Below are 22,410 nucleotides of genomic sequence, written 5' to 3' on the forward strand. Positions count from 1 at the left end.
TATTTTGACTTGTAACATATCTGCATGTTTAATTTATTATATATTAACAGTGCATCCAATATTAATTAATCTGAATAATATATTATTCATTTATGTCCGACGAAGGCTTTTTATAAGCTGAGAGCTCACTGTTTATTCATCTCTAAGTTAGCCAATAAATGGTATCATCCTGATTCAAAACTCCTTGCTATTAATCATTTATGAAAATGCATTCATAGTGAGCCCAAGAAGACCAGGCTCTTATTCAGTTAATTTCTCTCATCTGTTATGTGCCAGGAAATATTTTTTTTAACTTGTCTGCCAAATAAGTACTGTATATTCCTGCGTATAAGACTTATACGCCGGGTATCATTGATGCTGGGTGATACCCCCTATCCTGTTACTGTCTCTCAGATCTTGCTGCTGAGGACTGTAGTGAAGGGGCGCTCGGGGATGTGGCCCCCGGTTGTTTGCGCGACCCCCGGTTGCTTGCGCGACCTAGTGGACAGTGCCGTGCGCAGCAGGCTATGGGGGGGGGGGGGCTGGGGTGCGGCTGCATAGCTAGCATAGTTGCCCCAGTGTAGGGAGTTTAGTTGCCTAAGTATAGCTAGTATAGTGCCCCAGTATAGTGCCCCAGTATAGCCAGTATAGTGCCCCAGTATAGCTAGTATAGTGCCCCAGTATAGCCAGCATAGTGCCCCAGTATAGCCCCCCAGTATAGCTAGTATAGTGCCTCAGTATAGTGCCACAGTATAGCCCCCCAGTATAGCTAGTATAGTGCCCCAGTATAGCCAGTATAGTGCCCCAGTACAGAGATACGCTGCTACTGTAGAATAAACACATGCGCTGGAGAGGGGAGAGCGGCCGCTGCTAAGGTAATAACAGCGGCGGCCGCGGGGACGGGCGGGAGGGGGAGAAGAGGACGGCACACCAGGAACACTGGTTGAAAAACACTGCTCTATACAGTGTTGAACAAGATGTCATTGCTATATAAATACACAATAATATATATTTAATCATAATAATATGGTAGAATATTAGACTATGACTATGGTATGATCAGATTGTGAGCTCCTCTGAGGACAGTCAGAAAAGGGGGCATACGAAAGAGGGGGATGCATGGGGGAGGGTAGTAAAGAGGTAGAGGCACAAGACAGAGAACCTGGGGGGAGAGAAGAAATGGCAGGAAGACCTCTCACCAGGACTGCAGACATCACCAGTACTGTTTGGCAGGGACATGCTGTTAAAAGAAGCCACTAAAATATGAAAAGAGGAAAGTGTCATGGGGGTAGACTACAGGGAGTGAGGGAGAGCTGGGAAAAGAGATAAGATTACCTGCAATCAAGCTAATCTAAATTACCTGGAGCTTGCTTTTCTGCTCACTACAGAAGTCAGCATTCAGCACTGGTATCGCTGGCTTCTGCCACAGCAGACTGCCTTGCATTATTGATTAATTACTCTGATCAAGATAAATAATATTCTAGGGAACACTGGTATTACAGCAGCCAGTGCACATGGTTACTAATGACAGGCAATTTCTGAAGCATTAAACACATCCTGCCACCTCTCCCTGCTAATGTCCCAGCTGCAGCACAGCAATCATTCTCTCTACTCACCCTGCTGTTCTGCACATTCACTCACTGCAGGCTATGTGTAGAGAGCGAGGAGACACATTGCCCACGGGACAGGAAGGGGGAGGGGTGCTACATCTAGTGCAGGAAGTAGTACAGTCCCCTGCACTGCCTACTGCTATTTTCCTGAATGTTGCCCAAACTATGAAAAAAGGTCCCGGGGAAAGAACACAGTGGCTGAACACCACAGCGGCACCTCTTGCCATGGCTGCACCCAGTGCTGTGAACACTTGCAGCCTTATGGTAGTTAGGTCACTGATCACATTTGGATTTTATTGGTCAGTTGTTATTTTCATTAGAGATCAGGCTGTCCCCACTCTCTTTTCCGTTAAAATAAACACTCTTATCTGATTGGGCTATGCTCATGATTTGTTGGGAAAGTTTGTTGTAATTGGATTGTGGTTTGCATGTTCAACTATTACTGGAACTGTCTAGCTTAAATTCATATTGTGTGAGAGTCATTACTGTATCTGCATTCCACTATCTCCAGCCTTTTCCTCAGGAAGGTGACTCAGGCTTAATATATTTCTGTTCCATTGTGATACCATTGTTGTGTAAATTCTTTGTCACACTAATGTTGCTTGCAGACTGGATCTTGCATATGGAAAGGTGATTTGTTTCTGTTTTAATGTTTTATATTATGCAGGCGGAAGGGGAGGTTTGGTGTACAATATATGAAAGTCTGCTCAAAGTGGACCTGAACTCTTCCACAGTACAGAAGGAGAACATAGAGAAATGCACCCTGCTGTATATATTTAGAAAGTTTGGCCGGCCTGTGACTAATCACCACCGAAAATTGATCTCTCAGCTGTGTCAGCTCAGGAATCTCGGCAGTCCTCAGCAGAACAGCTAATTTGTAAATACAGGATCCTAAGTCAATCCTATGTCCGCTTCCTTGAAAGCAGCAAGTAGACACACTTATCTTTAAGGGCAGAGAGGAAGTTCTGAGTTTAGGTCCTCTTTAAAGGAGTCATCAGGGCAAATCAAGTAAAATGAGTGGTACTTCCCGGGGGCTTCCTCCGGCCCCAAGCTCCCAGGACCTCCCTCGCCGCAGCTCTGCCTGCAGCTGTTCGCTGGAGCTCCGACCCGGTCCCTGGCGATGACGTCAGAGCGACCTGGAGGTCGCTCTGTACTGCGCCTGCGCGATCGGCGCTGTCAATCACCGCCACGTGGGCCGGAGCGGACTGCACAGGCGCAGTAGTTCTGCGCAGTCTACTCATTTTACTTGATTTGCCCTGATGACTCCTTTAAGGAGCCAGGACTGATTTCTATGATTTGTATTGTCTTATTTCTCAAATATTCAGCCCCTAGAAGTATTATGTTAATGCTGTTTGTGCAACTACCACAGTTACATTTATTGTAATGAAAATCACCCCGTTTATAATGGTCAGTTGAAAATACTAGGAAACTGATGGGACCACCAATCCCCCAATAACACAAGAACTCATGGATCAATAGAAGAAAAAGTTGTGTCTCGCAGTTACAGCTTAAAGTGAATCTAACTAAGAACTTTCTCTCTGCTGTAAAAGGGTAGGCACAGTTTGATAACCTTTAGGGGAAAAAAAATTCTTCATTTCAGTTTACAGAAATCCTAAAAACCTGAAGCTTCAACTGGATTAACTTTCCAGGGAGCTCAGTCTTTTCCTGTGCAAACAGATCTGCAGAACTCTCATTCACAGCTACTGATAAGGCTAATTACACTCTGATGTAGCTAAACAAACACACACAGCTCACACAACACACAGTGCAGTGGATTTCTACAGCATTTATATGTGGAATTAAAATTTTTCATTGTGTGCTGTGCAAGAGTGCAGGTAAGCTTTAATTTTCAAAATAATATCAAAGGGAAATGGCTGTGCCTATATAACTTTCTGCTGCTGACTAATTAATGGAAATTTTCAATGAACATCTCTCTCGGCTCTTTTTTTCTTTCTCTTTTTTTTGTAATTTTTTTTTTTTGGGGGGGGGGGGGGGGGGAGTGCTAACAATCAGGGAACAGTAATAGAGGCTAAAGTAAATTACCACTGACCACTAGTTAAGTCAAATGCTCTAATGTAAGTGATGGATGTTTAGTACATACTAATCACTTTTCTATTAACTTCAGTTTTTTTTTTTAAATTTGGAATAAGTGGCTTGATTCCACAGAGGTTGCGCATATGGACTTAGTGAGGGATAGACTTTTTGAGACTGGGGTGGATTTGTAATATGTGGAGGACATATACTATCAGTTTAGTAAGATTGCTACGTTTTATTCCACACTCTATTGGATTGTAGGGGAGATTCCTTTTCTGCATTTAATTTATGCCTCTGGTACGTGAATAACTGATGTAGTTTATGCATTTTCCCTATATACCTTGCTCTTACTCCATGCTCTTGAATTGTTCTTCTTTTTGAACGTGTTGCTGTGACTCTTTAAACATCTGTTTGTAACCTGTTGTATGGCATTGCTTTTGTTGTATTTGTTGAAGTTTTTGTTTAATAAAACTTGTTTGAATGAGAAAAAAAATTCTACTCTGTGGCTGCTTAACCAGTTCACCCCCAAGGGTTTTTACCCTAACGGACCTAACTTGTATTCCCTAATAGCTTTATTACTACTTATCACAAGAAAATTATCTATACCTCATTTTTTTCACCACCAATTAGGCTTTCTGTGGGTAGTACATTTTGCTAAGAATTTTTGTATTCTAAATGCGTTTTAATGGGAAAAATACAAAAATAATGGAAAAAAATAATTTCTTCTCAGTTTTCAGCCATTATAGTTTAAAATTAAACATTCTCCTTTGGATAAAACCAACACATTTTATTTACCCAGTTGTCCCGATTATTAAACAGTTTAAATTATGTCCCTATCATGTACAGCGACAATATATTATTTTGAAGTATAGGTGTTATTTTTCTTCTTTTTTTTTTGTAGTTCTGGCCATAATTACAAGCCCCTATGTAATAAATTAAAATTAATTTTCCCTAACAAAATATAGATTAAAAAAGCCCTAAGGCAAGCCCTAAGAGTCCCTGAGGCAACTATTTATTGATTTATTTTAAGCTTATTTTTTTTTAAAGTGTTTTTTTTTGGGAGGGGGGAGGGTTGGAAGTGTAATTTTATTAATTTTATTAATAATGTGCATGTACCTGTATATGTATGTGTTTGTGTGTGTAATATACTTTTTGGCCACAAGATGGCGCTAGTGAACACTCCGGTTATAGGAAGTGATCACTTTTTTTTTTTTTACACTTTATTTAACTGTAACAGTTTCCTGTTTTGTGAATGGTGGTGGCCGCTGTTTGCGGTTACGTCCATTCACTCCAGGCATTGCGATTGGGTAGAGGACCGCTCGGTCCTCTTCCCCAATAACTATACACGGGATCCCGATGGAAACAGCAGCGGTAGCGGCGCGCACACGTGCGGAGCGGCGGCGGGATCGCGTGACGTATTAAAAACGTCATGTTGCCGTTAATAGGCTAAAGCATGACGTTTTATTACGCATGCTTGTCGGTAAATGGTTAAAGTGTAACTGTCGGGCATAAAATCAAAAATCAATTCTTTATTTTTATATAGTAAACAAGTAATATGGATGCTAACCAGGCAATCCGAACGTTAAAAATCAACTTTACTTTTCTGGTTTATAAATGATCATTCCCCAGTTTACCTGAATCTTATTTGGTACATTGCCACACAAACAGTGGTCGAGTGGGGCGTGAACGCGGGTGGACGACGTTCACAAACCTTTTCTTCAACGTGAACGCCGTCCACCCTGTCCCCATTTCCTGGTTGGCGGCGCTGGCAGTTGGGCTAGACAGCTAGAACAGCCGCAGCGGTCATGTGACCGCTCGGCGCGCTGGGCACTTCTCTCCCGGCTTCTCCCCTCCTCTAGTGGGCGGAGCCGGAGTGGCAGCTGAGCTGAGCTCGCGTGATCGCAGGCGCTGCGGTCATGTGACAGCTTAGTCACATGACCGCTCGGCGCGCTGGGCATTTCTTTCCCGGCTTCTCCCCTCCTCTAGTGGGTGGAGCTGGAGCCGGAGCGTAATGACGGCCGCTCGCGTAATGCGGCGTGACGTCTTTACCTCCCAGGCCCTGCCCAGCCAGGCTAAGCCCAGCCCAGCCCAGCAGCCCCCAGCGCCATTTTAGCCACACAGGCAGACGCAGAGCAGACAGACAGAGAGAGACAGTCTGCTGCTCCTGAGCTCTAGTGCGACACTGCGACTGCGAGTGATCTGATCTCCATTCATTACCTGCTACTAGGCTAGCTAGCCTGCCCTATTTGCTCCCTGAGACGAGTCACTGTCTCTGAGTCTGAGAGTGACCCAGTCCACTCCAGAGAGTCTTCTTACCGGACTGACTGACTGACTGCAGCACTGTCACAGAGACAGTGTGTGTGCCAGGCCTGCTAGTACAGACAGTCACAGGACTCAGCAGGAGACTTAATTTAACTCTGCCTGCCAGAGTGCCAGTGCCAGTCCAGCCAGATATAATACCAGTCCATTACCAACCCACCAGTCAGACCAGTGTCAGTGTAATATATTGCCTGATAATATTATTGACCTCCTGCTACCTGCTTTCTCCAGATATTTTTGTCTAAAAAGTGACCACCTGTGACCTGTCACCAGATATATTGTCTAAAAAAGTTACCTGCTGCTGCTGTCTCCAGATATATATTGTCTAAAAAGTGACCTGCTGTCTCCAGAATATATTGTCTAAAAAGTGACCTGCTGTCTCCAGATATATTGTCTAAAAAGTGACCTAATTTCTCCACAAATTTTATCTAAAAACTGACCAGTTGTCACCAGATATATTGTCTAAAAAGTGACCTGCTGTCTCCAGATATATTGTCTAAAAACTGACCAGTTGTCACCAGATATATTGTCTAAAAACTGACCAGTTGTCACCAGATATATTGTCTAAAAAGTGACCTGCTGTCTCCAGATATATTGTCTAAAAAGTGACCTGCTGTCTCCAGATATATTGTCAAAAAAGTGACCTAATTTCTCCACAAATTTTATCTAAAAACTGACCAGTTGTCACCAGATATATTGTCTAAAAAGTGACCTAATAACAAGGTTGGCCAAATTTTCGAATCCCACTGTATATATCCTTTTTTGGGGGGGGTGTGGAGTATGGGGGGTGGCATCCGTGGCTGGGGTGAGCCCACTCACTACTTTTTCCAGGACTATGGCCCACCCATGACCACGCCCACATTCTGCTGCATGGCCACGCCCATTTTTAGTGTCGGGGTAGAGTCCACCCACCTTTTTTTCCAGGACTAGACCCCTGCGCACAAAGGAGGTTGCAGGACATGCTGGGTTGTCTTTTTTTGCTTCTTTACATTCCCCTCACATTTAACTAATGCAACCTGATTGGCTGAATCTCTTTCCCTTCTGTTTTCCCCTCCCACACTTCTGTTCCTCTCTGATTGGACAATATTTCTCATGCTAAGACAATGCACTTTCTATTGCAGAGCTGGGTGGGAGTGTCTGAAGGAAGGGAGGAGTGCAGGAAATGCATACACAATCAGGCAGAGGAGAGTAAGGGAGGAAATTACACCAGGATTGGCTTCAAGATAGACACAGTTAAAATGGAGAATCCTAAGAAGGATTTTCTCTTTTTTTACTATAGAAAAATCACTAAAATCAAAACATGGACAGTGCAATACATATATTATGTAAGTACAGAAAGTATGTATCTACTTATATGTGTTTTTTTCTGAGATAGTATGGCTGACAGCTCCTCTTCAAAACAATACAACATACATATTTTTCATTCTCATGTTTTTGCAGTGCTCACTGTATATAGGGGGGTGGCGTATGTTACCTTGTCCACCTTCTCTGCTATAAGTAGTGAGACTTTCATTACATTACAAAGTCCAGCATAGAGGGATAATGATAAAGTAATGGTGCTGAGGACAGAACCCCATGGGAATTTTGTTATGAGGACCAATGATGTGTAGTCAAGCCTCATACACATGTATGAGGGCTGTCAACCATGGGATTGGTGCTGAGTTCTGTATTCACACAACAAGTTGCTAGCCTAGAGGCTTGTGATTCTGCTGTTGCTATGGAAGGAGAAGGATGGACGATCAGAGGCACATGATGGAGTGGTATATAAAGTCTATTCCTTGCCCAACTGCTGCTTTTGCCATCCTTGAGAAGACCATGTAAATTTGCCTATGTCACCACGACTTTCTAACTTTAGTTACCCTATTTTCTAACATACTATCTCATGCAGAATAATGATTTCTGCTCCAGGATGCTGCATAAATTACATAGTACAGCAGAGCTGCCTCAGTGCTGGGATTACCCCCCCTCTCTCCCCCCCCCCCCCCCCCTTTAGTGTAGGAGCCAAGATTATGACACTAATCACCACACTAAGCAATTCTTTTAGCTTCAGAGAAAGCTGTATTTCTTTTAAATGTAAAATCAAACAAACCACTAAAGAATAAACCACTGAGCTATGCTTAAATTAAAAAGTAAAGAGAGGAAAAGTTATAAATTTAGAACTGGGTTTCTCAAAAGCATTTTTTCAAATGAAAATCATCTTCCCCTCTAGCATGTGTCATTAGGAACAAGCAAAAAAGCTTGTTAACTTTGAGGTCAGATATGTTGTCTTGGTGAATATACTGTACAACAACACAATCCTCTATAAATGTCTGTCCAGCTGATTACATTACTATTACATCTTGAATAGTTAGCATGTTTGGCCCATTGCTTGATGGTAAAACCATGTAATAACCCTGTATTGTATCCAACCCTACCACATAGCTGTCAATGCTTTGAAGATATCCTACTAGACATCACATTGTTACACAAAGTTCTTAGATTACATAGTTAAGTAAGGCATCAGTATGAACAGGATGAGGGCTATGAGGGCGTATTCCAGAAGGAAGAATGTTGGATGTCAAGGTAGTGATTAAAGACTTGCCATACGTCTACATTATTTAGATTATAAATACAAACCGGGTATTATATTTTAGTTTGCTTTCCTTGCAGATTCTCTTTGAGTACAGCAGAGGAGTGTTAACAGCAGCATTTCAGTTTGGATAGCAGGGTGAGCAAACAATTAAAGTATTTGCCTAAGTGTCAAAATACTTTAAGAAGCCAGGAAATCAGATTTCAGTTAAGGGACCACAATCGTAAAAAAAATTGTAGAATTTAAAATGTATATGTATTAAAAGTAAATTAGTTCCAGAATAAAATGTACTATGAATTCTTTTTTTCTGTTGCTGTCACTTATAAAAAGGTTGTACAAAAATTGACAGGTTTTGGACTGGTCTATCGCCTCATGGAAGATTCTCTGGGTTTTCTATGTTTTCAAAAGCACTTCCTGAATGGCAGTTGCTAAGTCCAACCACCAAAATAGCGTGTGAGCAAGTAGGGAGGCTGACTGCCATATTTGTATAGATTCTCTCCATGGGAGTGCTTTTGTAAAGAATAAAGGAAATACAGAGAATCCCCCATTAGGAAATGGACTAGTCCAAAGCGGTTCTGAGCTGGCAAATTTTTACTACCTACTAAGTGACAGCATTATAAGAGAAAAGTATTTTATAATATGTTTCATTCTGGGAGAAATGTTCTTCATATAAGTATGTTTACACATGTATTTTACATTTTAGAATCTTTTGCTATAGTCATCCTTTAAGCCTCTTACACATTCTAGATTAAATTTGGCCATTCAGGGCCAACTCGACTGAGAATCTAGTATGTATACAGCTGCCCTGAAATACCATTTCAACATTTAGCATGCCAACCTGTATGTTTAAAGGATAGGGATGAGCAAGGGTATTGCAGAAAAGTCAGTTGCATCTCTTGCCATAGAGGTGTTGATTGGAAGATTGTAGCGGCCTGCTGTCTCCTAGTTTAGATCTGTCATTGGCAGTCAATAAAAGCTTTCTGTCAGCCTTTAAATATTGGCAAGTGGTGGTAAATTAGATGTCATGGCCACAGAAAATAAACATAGACATAAATCATTAGATGTGATAAACAATCTCTATCTGCATGATGTTGATTGCCACATTGCCCCACTCAGTACAGGACCAGATCTCAGCAGATATCTGACCTCATATATTTTGCACCAATGCAGGTTGTACTGATGTGTACAACACAAAATGAATGTAGCCCCCCTCTGCACTTCATTTGCTCAGTTAAATAAACAATGGCCATTCTTGCTCAATAATCAGTTGAAAACTGTTAAGGTGGCCATACACTGGTCGATTTGCCCTCAGATCGACCAACAGATAGATCCCTCTTTGATTGAATCTGATCAGAGAGGGATCGTATGGCTGCCTTTACTGCAAACAGATTGTGAATCGACTTCAGCATGAAATCGATTCACCATCTGTGAAGTTGCCGCCCCCCCTTGCATACATTACCTGATCCAGCCAGCGCGAGTCCCCTGGTTTCCGCTGTCTTCTTCGCGCCCGGCTACAGCTTCACTGAACTTCCTGCCGGGGGAAGTTTAAACAGTAGAGGGCGCTCTACTCTTTAATCTTCCTGCCGGGACAGGAAGTGAAGCCAGCTGGAACCCGGAGCTCAGCGGATAAGAAGACACCGGAGACCAGGGGACTCACGCCGGCGGAGCAGGTAATGTATCGCAGCTAGCGTCGGTCGTCGGGCATTCGAACGCCGCTATCGACACACTGCCGCCCCACCGGCGTTCGAGCAAAATCTTCCGCATGGACAGCTCGACGGGAATCGACGGGAACGATTGATTTCAGACGGAAATCGATTGCTCTGTCAGCATTTGCGCAACAATTTCACAGCAGATTCGATCACAGTGATCGAATCTGCTGTACATCGGCGGGAAAATTGTTAGGTGTATGGGCCCCTCCAAGGGGCTCTTCAGTTTTGATAGATTTTTGTTACATTCTAATTTTTGGCTAAATAAACTGATAGGGTTTGTTGCTACAGTCAAAATGTTCAATTTGCTTCAGAAATCTTTCAGAGATGATGCCATTCTAAGACACTTAACTTTATTTCATTGTGTTTTTCAGATGTTCTGCCATGTCCAGTTATACTATGGGATTCTACATTGTCTCTCCCTGACAACATTACACAATCCTCTGTCAAGCTGAAGTGGGGAACTTACCAAAATATCCTTTCACACAAGTGTTGGTTGAACGGGAAAGCTCCAAAAGCAGACATGGGCTGTCCAGACATCCATCACCATGAGTGGTCCAAAATGGCACTTTTTGATTTTCTTCTTCAAGTAAGAAAATATATATTGATAGAGGTTTTGTGAAAAATAAATAAATTAATAGATAGGCGCAGGCAGACTGATGGTTTTGTCTTGCTTTTCAGTTTTATTAACATTACTTGTTGTATATCTCATAAGCAAATGACTATATTTGGAAATTATTTTCTGTATATTTACCTTTTGTTTAATAAAGCTTTGATAGTGAAAAAGAAGAAGAAGGGCCTGGTGCCTTAGCAGATTAGATATGACGGTCACATGGCCAGCAGTGGCCTTATAGCTCCTCGTCATAAGCTGGGGCAAGTCCAACGGTGCATTTTAAAGGGTTAATTTGCCATCCAAGGCACGTTTGAGGAGACAGGAGCAGCTGGGGTTTTTTTGTTTGTTTTTTTTACCTTCTTCAAAAGTGACAATTAGATTGAGTAAGATTGAGAGGAGGCTTATTTGCTGACTGGATTTTTCATTGATAAAATAATATACAGTACCTGTACATTGACAGACTTTATCGTACACATTTCAGTAGGATGTTTATTGATTGTAAGAGGTTAATGAATGGTCTGCTGCATGATATTGAAGGTACAGTTTACAGTGTATTCCTGTGAAGTGTAATACATTTGAAGAGAAAGAAAGAATCCTGAAGCTATAAATAGGTTAGCTTAATACTGTAATGGCTCCTTTTGTGACCATTACATACATAACTCTCCTTTTGTGACTGTGCTATGCCTGGAATGTAATATAAAGTCATGTGAGGATTATATTGACCCCAAACATAGTACAAGTGTTTTAGAAATAGTTTGGCGTGTGTCACACTGCAGAATACATGTCAGCTTATTAATAGGTATCTGCTTTTCATCTTGTAGACCCTATCAACAAGTAGGTAAATGAATGGGAAAATATATGAGATGGTTAGCCTGCTAATCTGGGTTTCAGTTACACAGAACCCCCCAAAAGTTTATTTTTCCAAGAACATATTTTCTAAAGTGTCCAAAAGAGTATCCATGCATTTGGCCTATAAATGAATGTTTTTAGCATAATTTAGATTTTTTTTATGATTTAGTTTGACAGTCAATTTGATGACTGCTCATTCATGGAAACAAATAAATTCAATGGAAGTATTTAACCTAAAATGGAAAGTGGTACATTGGGTCCTGCACAGACCGGATTTGTACTTGCCCAAAATGATCATGCATGATAATTTCAGCCAACCATTAATCCCATTTCACGTCCAGTGGGATGCTTCCTCGCATGCTTGTCTGGGCAAGCACATGAGCAAGAGTCCCACAGACGCAAAGTGGCTGTAATGGCGGTCTGTCTTCTGCAATAAAGCCTTGTTATTGGACAGTGCCCTAATCTAGTCTCCTCTTTGTATGACATGTCATTAGTCTGCATCGTATCTCTAAATGAAGATAGCTAAGAAGTTACGTAAGGTGCCCATACACTACTTGATTTGTGGCATCTATTTATTTTTCATATATTTATTTGGATGAGGTGGTCATAGGCAAAGCGCTCCACCTAGCTGGACTATATTGTCTCAGGAGCTAGGTATTATATTGGTAATTTATACCTGGTTAAGTGCAGCAAGACTCTTGGAATTGTTGCAGATCGTACAATGATTGTATTGACACAGATATTGGATTGGGGCCTAGAATCTACTCCTCCTCCATGGTATCATTTTGAAGCATCGTCTATTTTTCCTTTTTATTTGCCCTCTTTAATCACAGTGGTAACTGGTCGTGACATAACTTCCCTTGCTCACAAAAACAGGATAGTATCATTCCTTGCTAAACTCTGGGTGTCTATAGCACCCCAATTTGATTTGATATCCCCCTCCTTTCTTTATGTTATCCTTTTTGGGGAACCCTCCAATCCCTCCTGCTTTTAATAGCCCTCAGATATTTTCCTGGTGGAGAGAACGGGGGTTAACGTCAGCTAATAAATTTTGGTTGGGAGGGAAATGTATTTTTTGTTTTTCAGTGTTCAGATTTGGTAGAGATGCCCCCCTTACTGAAACATTGCAGTATTGTCACATTCAACATTTTTTTTGTTCCCAATTCCCTTTCCCCCCCAATAATGAACTAAAAACATTTGAATCTCTTTATTTTGGGTCTTCTAGACGTAAGGGGCTTATTTCACTACTCTATGCATTACTCTTAGGATGTAACCCTGATGAAAAAATGCTATATATCCAGTTCGGCCTATCTGGACGAGCTTCCTCGTCCAGATAGGCACTGCTGCTCCCGCCGCATGGTGCGCGCGATCAGGCGCGCTGCAGCGCGCGCACCCGCAGCCCACCGCTAGCCCCCCGATCAGTGAATGGGAATATAATTCCCATTCACCGATCTAACTTCCCCGCAGAAATACCGACGCTTTCTATCCAGAGAGCGCGGTATTTCTGCCCCCAGGAAACTTCTCCTCTGCTTTTAAGTTCCTGGATGCGAGATCGTTCGCATCCAGGACTTTTTTCACTGTGGCCATCTTGTGGCCAAATAGTAAACTGCATCAAATATTTACAAATAAGGTATGCACACCTAATTAAATAGCACTTAAGATATACAACAAAGGGTGCTGAGTCAATAAACAGGCCTATAATAGGCCATACACTGTCACTTATATATACAAATAACTCGCACTCCAGCACAAAGATCTATGCAAAGATAATTTATAGATAATATATCAGCCCATACAAAAATTGTAGAAAGTTCACAGCAATTTACATCATAGAAAAACAGTACAGCAAGTGAAATTAGCAGCAAATGCACATAAGGAATATCAACACAAGATATAAGCACACATGCTTGTTACAGCAAGGAGATTAATGAGATAGTAGCCAATGCAAACAATCATAGTGATACCCCCATAGTGTCAGATATATACCCTGACAGCGCGCCGTTTCGGAAATAGTCCTTCGTCAGAGAGTATATAAAAACCTTCCGGCTGCTGTAAATTCCCAAAGAAAGTGAAGCCTTAAGTACCTTAACACCAGTACGCCACCCGCTCTGCACCCACATACATTTTAAATTAAACAATTATAATATTTTACATTTAAAATAAGCAGTTTCCCTCCCACACCAAAAATTACCCACATACATTTTTTATTAAAAAATAAATAAAAAAAATACAAAAAAAAAACAACAACAACATAAATAGTTACTCAAGGGTCTAAACTTTTTAAATATGCATGTCAAGAGAGTATGTTATTATATTATTTAAAATTATAAGCTTATAAATAGTGATGGACGCAAATTGAAAAAATGCACCTTTATTTCTAAATGAAATATCGGCACCATAAATTGTGATAGGGACATCGTTTAAATGGTGTAATAACCGGGACAGATGAGCAAATAAAATACATGGGTTTTAATTACAGTAGCGTATATTAATTTCAAACTATAATGGCCAAAAACTGAGAAATAATGAATTTTTTTCATTTCTTTCTTAATCTTCCTGTTAAAATGGATTTAGAAAAAAATAATTCTTAGCAAAATGTACTACCCAAAAAAAGCGTAATTAGTGGCGGAAAAAACAAGATATAGATCAATTCATTGTGATAAGTAGCAATAAAGTTATAGGCGAATGAATGGGAGGTGAACGTTGCTCGGATGCATGAGATTTTCGCCACTGCGGTGCTGAACCGGATATGAGAGCTTGGGAACGTGAGTTGGGAATTCAGATTTTTTTTATCAGACTGGCCAGTTTCATGGGCCTCAATTTTGTTAAAAACACAGCGGTTAAGCTCCTTTTTCAGTGGTAATACACCCCAGCCAAATTACATAAATTCTATCCTTCTGTGTCTTCGCACTGCTTTCGCAGATTCCGTTCTGATGGTACGCTTATACACATTTTTTGGAATGCCCTGAGGATATAAAATTTTGGGATAAATGGAAAACTATGGCCCGCAAGGTTTTTGGATTTCCGATTTCACCAACAGCTTCTCAAGCGCTTTTATATACAGTGGTGTGAAAAATGATTTGCCCCCTTCCTGATTTCTTATTCTTTTGCATGTTTGTCACACTTAAATGTTTCTGTTCATCAAAAAACATTAACTATCAGTCAAAGATAACATAATTGAAAACAAAATGCAGTTTTAAATGATGGTTTTTATTATTTAGTGAGAAAAAAACCTCCAAATCTACATGGCCCTGTGTGAAAAAGTGATTGCCCCCCTTGTTAAAAAACGTACTTGCAACTTACCGTATATACTCGCATACAAGCCGAATGTTTTACCCCCAAAAAGGGGGTCAAAAGTTGGGGGGTTGGCCTGTATGCGAGTCTTTCCTGGTGGTCTAGTGGTCGGGTGGTCCGCGCCTCGCTCCCCCCGCGGCCGCCGCTGCTATTACCTGCTTAGGCAGCGGCCGCTTCCTAATCCACGTTCCTCTTCTCATGTTCAGTTGCAGAGTGTATCACAGCAGCGCGCCCGGCGCTGCTGCTGTGACGATGCAGGGGGCAGGAAAGAGCGCAGACATACCTACTTATACTGGGCACTATACTGGCTATACTGGGCACTATACTAGCTAAACTGGGCACTTTACTAGCTATACTGGGCACTATAATAGCTATACTGGACACTACCTACCTATACTGGGCACTATACCAGGTATACCGAGGCACTACTTATCCATACTGGGCACTATACTAGCTATACTGGGACACACTGGGGGGCTGCACCAATCCAGCATTTCCTACCCCCGGCTTATATGGGGTCAATCATTTTTCCCTGGTTTTTCAGGGAAACGTTTGGGGGTCAGCTTATATGCGGGTCGGCTTATATGCGAGTATATACGGTAACTGTGGTTTATCACACCTGAGTTCAATTTCTGTAGTTACCCCCAGGCCTGATTACTGCCACACCTGTTTCAATCAAGAAATCACTTAAATAGGAGCTATCTGACACAGAGAAGTAGACCAAAAGCACATCAAAAGCTAGACATCATGCCAAGATCCAAAGAAATTCAGGAACAAATGAGAACAAAAGTAATTGAGATCTATCAGTCTGGTAAAGGTTATAAAGCCATTTCTAAAGCTTTGGGACTCCAGCGAACCACAAATGGCAAAAACATGGAACAGTGATGAACCTTCCCAGGAGTGGCCAGCCGACCAAAATTACACCAAGAGCGCAGAGAAAACTCATCCGAAAGGCCACAAAAGACCCCAGGACAACATCTAAAGAACTGCAGGCCTCACTTGCCTCAATTAAGGTCAGTGTTCACGACTCCACCATAAGAAAGAGAATGGGCAAAAACGGGCTGCATGGCAGATATCCAAGGCGCAAACCACTTTTAAGCAAAAAGAACATTAAGGCTCATCTCAATTTTGCTAAAAAAAACATCTCAATGATTGCCAAGACTTTGGGGAAAATACCTTGTGGACCGACGAGACAAAAGTTGAACTTTTTGGAATGGAAGGTGCGTGTCCCGTTACATCTGGCGTAGAAGTAACACAGCATTTCAGCAAAAGAACATCATACCAACAGTAGATGGAACCATGAATTCTACTGTCTACCAAAAAATCCTGAAGGAGAATGTCCGGCCATCTGTTCGTCAACTCAAGCTGAAGCGATCTTGGGTGCTGCAGCAGGACAATGACCCAAAACACACCAGCAAATCCACCTCTGAATGGCTGAAGAAAAACAAAATGAAGACTTTGGAGTGGCCTAGTCAAAGTCCTGACCTGAATCCTATTGAGATGTTGTGGCATGACCTTAAAAAGGCGGTTCATGCTAGAAAACCCTCAAATAAAGCTGAATTACAACAATTCTGCAAAGATGAGTGGGCCAGAATTCCTCCAGAGCGCTGTAAAAGACTCGTTGCAAGTTATTGCAAACGCTTGATTGCAGTTATTGCTGCTAAGGGTGGCCCAACCAGTTATTAGGTTCAGGGGGCAATTTCTTTTTTCACACCACTGTATTTCCAATGATGATGTACCTGGTATTTTTCTGTATAGATATATGCTTCTCGCTGCTCAATGGAGTATTGCCTTCCAATGGAAATCATCTACCTTTGACATCTCTTTGGTTGCTCAGGGATTGAACATGATTATATTGATTACATGGGATTGAACATGATTATATTCATGGATAGAATGTATTATTTTAGTATTGAGAATCTAACTAAATTCGATCTTATCTAGGAAAACTGGAAACTCTATAGACAATTATGAAAAGCCTACATGATAATTTTATTATGGATTTCTTACATTCCCTGGACCATCTCTGTTTTTTATATCTTAAACCCTCTCTTGGTTATCAGGACTTTATATTTGAAATGCTCCCTGGAATCTCAGTAGGGTAGTTTTAGTCCCCCATTTCCCAGGTAGATCAGATTTGTACTTTCTCTTAAGCAGTATGTATATGCTCCCCTTGTTGTTTTTTTATTTCTCTATGAATATTGTACTGTTCATTGTTTGTTTGTTGGTATATCGCTTTACACTTTAATAAAGCTTTCTTTAATAAAATTTAAATAAAGATTGTATTGACACCCCTTCAATCCTGATATCAGAGGGGCTTGACCTAAGGCAGTTAGCCACCACCTTCATGATCAACAGAAGTCCTCAAAAGGGTCAGTGCAGCAGAATAGTGTTTTCACATTTTATTCATCTGCAAATAAAATCCAACCATAGTTTTGTGGTCAAACAGTGTAACCCTTTGCCAAGGCACTTATCACTGTCAAAGACATGAAACGTGAAAACATTGAACAGCACAATACTTGAAACCTATCAAAACTGTGTTTGCCATATAGGGTAGGAATTTATCACCATCTGACCAAATTTCAGTCAGATAGGTATCAATCGGCTTAGAATTTTTGGTTGTAATCAACTTGTGTACGGCTTCATCCCCTTCTTATTCAAGCCAGTCAGGCAGCGCACAAAGGAAAAGGGAATCCTTTTGGGGGTCTTATGGTTAGGCACCACCAGGGGGGGTGTTAGGGTAAGGCATCACCCGGGGGGTCTTACGGTTAGGCACCACTGGAGGGGGGTTAGGGTTAGGCACTATCAGGGGGGTTAGGGTTAGAAATAGGGTTCTGTGTGAGAGTAGGGTTAGGTTTAGCTATAGTAAAATATCGGCCACAATTACTAATATTTTACTAACAAAAAATAACACTTTGAAAAGTAGAGTATTAGTGTATTTACCGTTATTATACTATCAACACTGTTCCTACACCCAATTTTGCATGGTGCCCGAAATTCTCGTACGTATCCTTTTGTGTCTTGTACTTCATAGTACTGTATATTATTTCATTTAACGTTTCTTGTTTGCTCTGCAAAAGTTCTCTCCGAAGAAATGTTTAATCCAAACAAGTCCTGACTTATCTTTTTATTTTGGAAAATGATGATGTGTCAGATCAACCTATAATTTACCACAGTGATAAGTCTGTGGAAAGACAAAGTATGTTATCCTACACAAATCTTATTTTGACTTCAGAGAGAGCTTTATTTTGCACTTTGTACTCACTCAAGTAGTTGTGAGGCCTTTGTGTGTGTAATGTTAACATTTGTCAATAGTAACAGCATTCCTCACCTTCCAGCTACATTCCCCAGATGCAGAGAAAAATGAATGTAAGTAAGCTTTAGGAAAACCGTATAGAATAGACTGTTCTTTGCATGGCGAAAATACTTGTATCAACTCAGTATTGATTTGTGAGCAGTTAAAGATACACAGAGTCCAAAAGCAGTGATTTATTAACTAACAAGTTAAGGCTAGTTAATTATGGATCAGTAAATGTCATCAAGTATACTTGGTTTTTAAAACATGGTTTTTAATTCTTTTATACGTGTTATAGTTGTGCAAACATTCTCTTGCACAGCCAGGATGCTTCTTTAGCAGATCATTGCATAGTTGCTGTAAGCAAACACTATGTAAATAATTCCAGGATCATGACCTTTTACTTTAACACATCAAGTAGCAGCTCAAAGTTTGGCTCAAACTCAGAGATGATTACAGGTTAGAACCTTTTGCTGTAACAGGCAAATGCCAATTTCTAATGCAAACATAGTAACACATTTTATGTTAGTGTTGTTTTGTCTAAGTTTTGAAACTATAAATTCACTCACATTTCTGGTACCATGCCTAATCTCTTGCGGACGCCACTGATTGAAATCTACACCCTGTTTTACTACCTCTTATCGCTGCCAGGGCATAGGTTTAAATTTCCTGTTGCCAAGCGCTCCTGCCATTATTGTCACTCCGTCAATGCTGCACTCCACTGTCTAATGACAGCTGAGCTCCTTGCACCAGTGATCCCTGAAGGGGGGAAAAAGGCCTGGTCATAAAAGTGGAACTTTAACCAAGGATTGAACTTCATCCCAATCAGTAGCCCATACCCCCTTTTTTAAATAAAGAAAGCTTTTCTTCTTCTCTAATAGATCAACAAGGTATAGCTGATATTGTGTTGAAACTCCTCCCACAGTGTGATGTCATGACCAAGGTCCTCACAGTTTGCTGTCTGGCAGATCACCTAGCAGAACTAAAGATGTCAGCATCAGTGATACATTTCAGAATGTAAATCAGGGAGAGAAAAGATTTTACAATGGGCAAACACTGACTATATAGTCTATACATGAAATTGTACAAAATAACCAATTTTATTCAGTATGTTATTTTCACTACAGTTACTCTTGAAGAGGCCAGAGCCTGCGTGACTGCAGAGCGTTAAAGGGTATCCACTGGTCTTTTTGTTTGTTTGTTAATGTTTTGCAACTCTTCCACCTCTCCCTACCTAAAACTCCTCTAGAGCAGAGTTTGTCAACACTGTCCTCAAGGCTCACCAACAGTATGTTTCTGTCAGACTTTCTGTGACCTGAACCCTTGCCCAACAAAGTTCATGTTCATGCTGTGACCTGTTTAAACTAGCATTTCACAAAATATCAAACTGTTCCTTGCAAGCAGAGAGGTTTCCCAACTGTCTGAAAGAAGCAAGCATCAGACTGCTACTTAAGAAACCATCCTTAGACCCAGATGCTATGAGCAGCTACAGACCTGTCTCCAACCTCCCCTTTCTGTGGAAAGTTATTGAAGAGAATGTGTATCTTCAACTTGTGTGTCTCTTACTGAATGTGCCCACTATGAATGTGCAGGCTGTCTGTCATGTATGGGTGACTGCTGAGGTGTGTCTGTGAGGATCAAATTCGGTTCTCTTGATATTTTTTAAATGAGTTTTTGTAAATGTCTTGTGATTTTTTTTGCTCCCCATTGAGGGCTGTCCATAATAAAGTGTATTTTGGAGTTGTGAGGCCTGAGTAATTTAGAAATATAGGTGAATATATATGACATCACTCATTTCATGCTACCATATACTCAAATTCCAAATGAGGGGTGGATTTCACTCTTTTTTGAATATCTCCAACTTGAAGCCAGGCTCTCAAGAAACAACATCTTTCACCTTCTACAATCTGGTTTCAGAAAACATCACAGCTGCCCTCAACCAGATCTCCAATGATCTGCTCATGGCAAGAGACAAAGGCAAGATTTCCATCCTGTTTTGCTAGACCCCTTAGCAGCTCTTGAAACAGTTGATCATGAAGTCTTGCTTAACAGGCTGCAAGAGCACTGTGACATAGATGGCTTAGTCCTCCAGTGGTTCAACTCATTCTTGGCTGGCAGAAACCCAATGAATATCCTTGGGGCTTTTTCTATCCAACCCTCTACCACTAAAATACGGTGTGTCCTAAAGCCTGACACTATCCCCTTTGCTGTTCACATTATACCCCTTGGAAACTTTGTCCAAAACCATGGTTTGACATATCACTGCTATGCTTATGACACCCAACTATATTTATCATTCAGACCTGGCATGACAGACTGTACTTCACAAATAAACACATACTTAGCCAAGCTTCAGGAGTGGATGAATAACTGGCTAAAACGAAATGCTTACCGAGGTTCTTGTCATCGAAGGTCAGCGCTCGACAGCAAAGCAGCTTCAGTCTCAATCAGAACCTTTAAGGATAGGGAGTTCAGACCTGAACAGCTTAGACTTTGTGTGCAACTTCGATGTACTAGTTGATGGGGAAGTAAAGTGTACCAGAGAGTTCGAAAGAAATAAAGATAAGCTCGTCTGAGTCCCACTTCGTCCTCCCGTGGTCTGCCGATCAGCCCCGATAACAGCTTAATCACATCTAGTCTGGGTCTTCTGCGTATACACGGGAGGTCCACGCATGCACAGAAGACCCAGACGTGACTGATCTGTTAGTAGGGCTAATCGCGGCTGAACAGGAGACTGAACGTGGGACTCGGACGAGCTTATGGGACTGGAGGAAGCCCCGGGTAAGTATCAAATCTTTACTTCTTTCCATCCCTGGTTTCCTTTAAAAATTCCTTTTATCGCCTGAATATTGCAAAAATTAAACACCTAATAACTCCAGCAGATATTCCAACCCTAGTTCATGCCTTCATTACATCACGGTTGTACTTTAGCAATGCTCTCTATACAGGCTTTTCAAACAAAGACCTGCACCGCCTGCATCTAGTACAGAATACTGCTGCAAGGCTGTTAACAAACCAACCCCACCACTGCCACATGACACTGATTCTTCGCTCATTCCATTGGCTGCCTGTAAAATGAAGGATTCTATTTAAGATTGCCTCATTGACCTTCACATCTTTCAACAATTTGGGCCCTTGATACCTGAGGAATTTGTAACAACTGCACCACACCTCCAACAATCTTTGATCAAAAGATCTAATAACTTGGTCACCTCCCAGATTCCATCTCAAAACCATTGCAGTCATAGCCTTCTGTCATGCTGCCCCTAAACGAGGCCAAAACATGAATGTAGTTTTACTTACTTGGAACTTCTTCCAGCCCCTAGAAGTCATTTGGGCCTCTCGTCACAGCTCTGGTCCTCTTTGGGGTCCCGCTGGCAGCCTGTAAGGATTGCCGAACCCCCTGCACAAATGTTCCCACGTCATTGAGCGCGACATTTGACACAGCACTTTTCTAATCAGACATCGGTGATCAGCAAAGCCTTGAAACGCTCCCCAAAAGCACCTCAGTGTGAATCAGTCCTAACTTTTAGGGTTTGTGTGCATGTAATACAGAGAGAAGGGAGTGCAAGGTCAGTATGTCATTGCATGCATATTGATTTCACCACTGTAAGTGCAAATCTAGCAGAGGAATAGAACTCTCAGCATTTGGAAGACCACAGTGCAATGTAAACGCAGCTCTGCATATCCTATTCACATGGATTTTCGGCCACCACCTACTTTATGTGTGTCAAATGCTACAACTAGTTTTGTTACAGCGTTTGCAGTGGTTATGGATTAGTGGTTAAAACCCTATCAGCTCTCGAACGAGTGTTAGTATGGGTTAGTTCCTGCTAGAAGGGACCTTTCCTACGACTGCTATTCCTCTGAATAACTGAACAAACAATAAGCAAAACTGAAGTGCTCATTTATTAGAGAAGTCTCAAGAGACATGTTACACCCATGAGAGGGTTTTCAATGCAGTCCCGAACAAAGGCAAAAAACAAATGTTCACATAATGTCCCCTTATACAATTTTTTTTTTCTGCTCAAAGACCATGTAACGTCGCCCTTAAAGAGGAACTCCAGTGAAAATTATGCAGTAAAAAAGTGCTTCATTTTTACAATAACTATGTATAAATGATTTAGTCAGTGTTTGCTCAT

The 22,410-nt window shown here is 41.3% G+C and overlaps 1 protein-coding gene across 1 annotated transcript in view; it reads left to right on the forward strand.

Annotated features, from left to right (window-relative positions):
- Window positions 1–22,410, forward strand: part of GASK1B (golgi associated kinase 1B) — a 59,173-nt gene that overhangs the window by 15,762 nt on the left and 21,001 nt on the right. The window contains exon 2 of the mRNA XM_068269519.1: window positions 10,592–10,806. Coding sequence (XP_068125620.1) covers window positions 10,592–10,806 — 215 coding nt within the window. The remainder of the gene's footprint in view (window positions 1–10,591; window positions 10,807–22,410) is intronic.

The sequence above is a fragment of the Hyperolius riggenbachi genome, chromosome 1, assembly GCF_040937935.1.
Source record: "Hyperolius riggenbachi isolate aHypRig1 chromosome 1, aHypRig1.pri, whole genome shotgun sequence".
NCBI classification, from domain to species: domain Eukaryota; kingdom Metazoa; phylum Chordata; class Amphibia; order Anura; family Hyperoliidae; genus Hyperolius; species Hyperolius riggenbachi.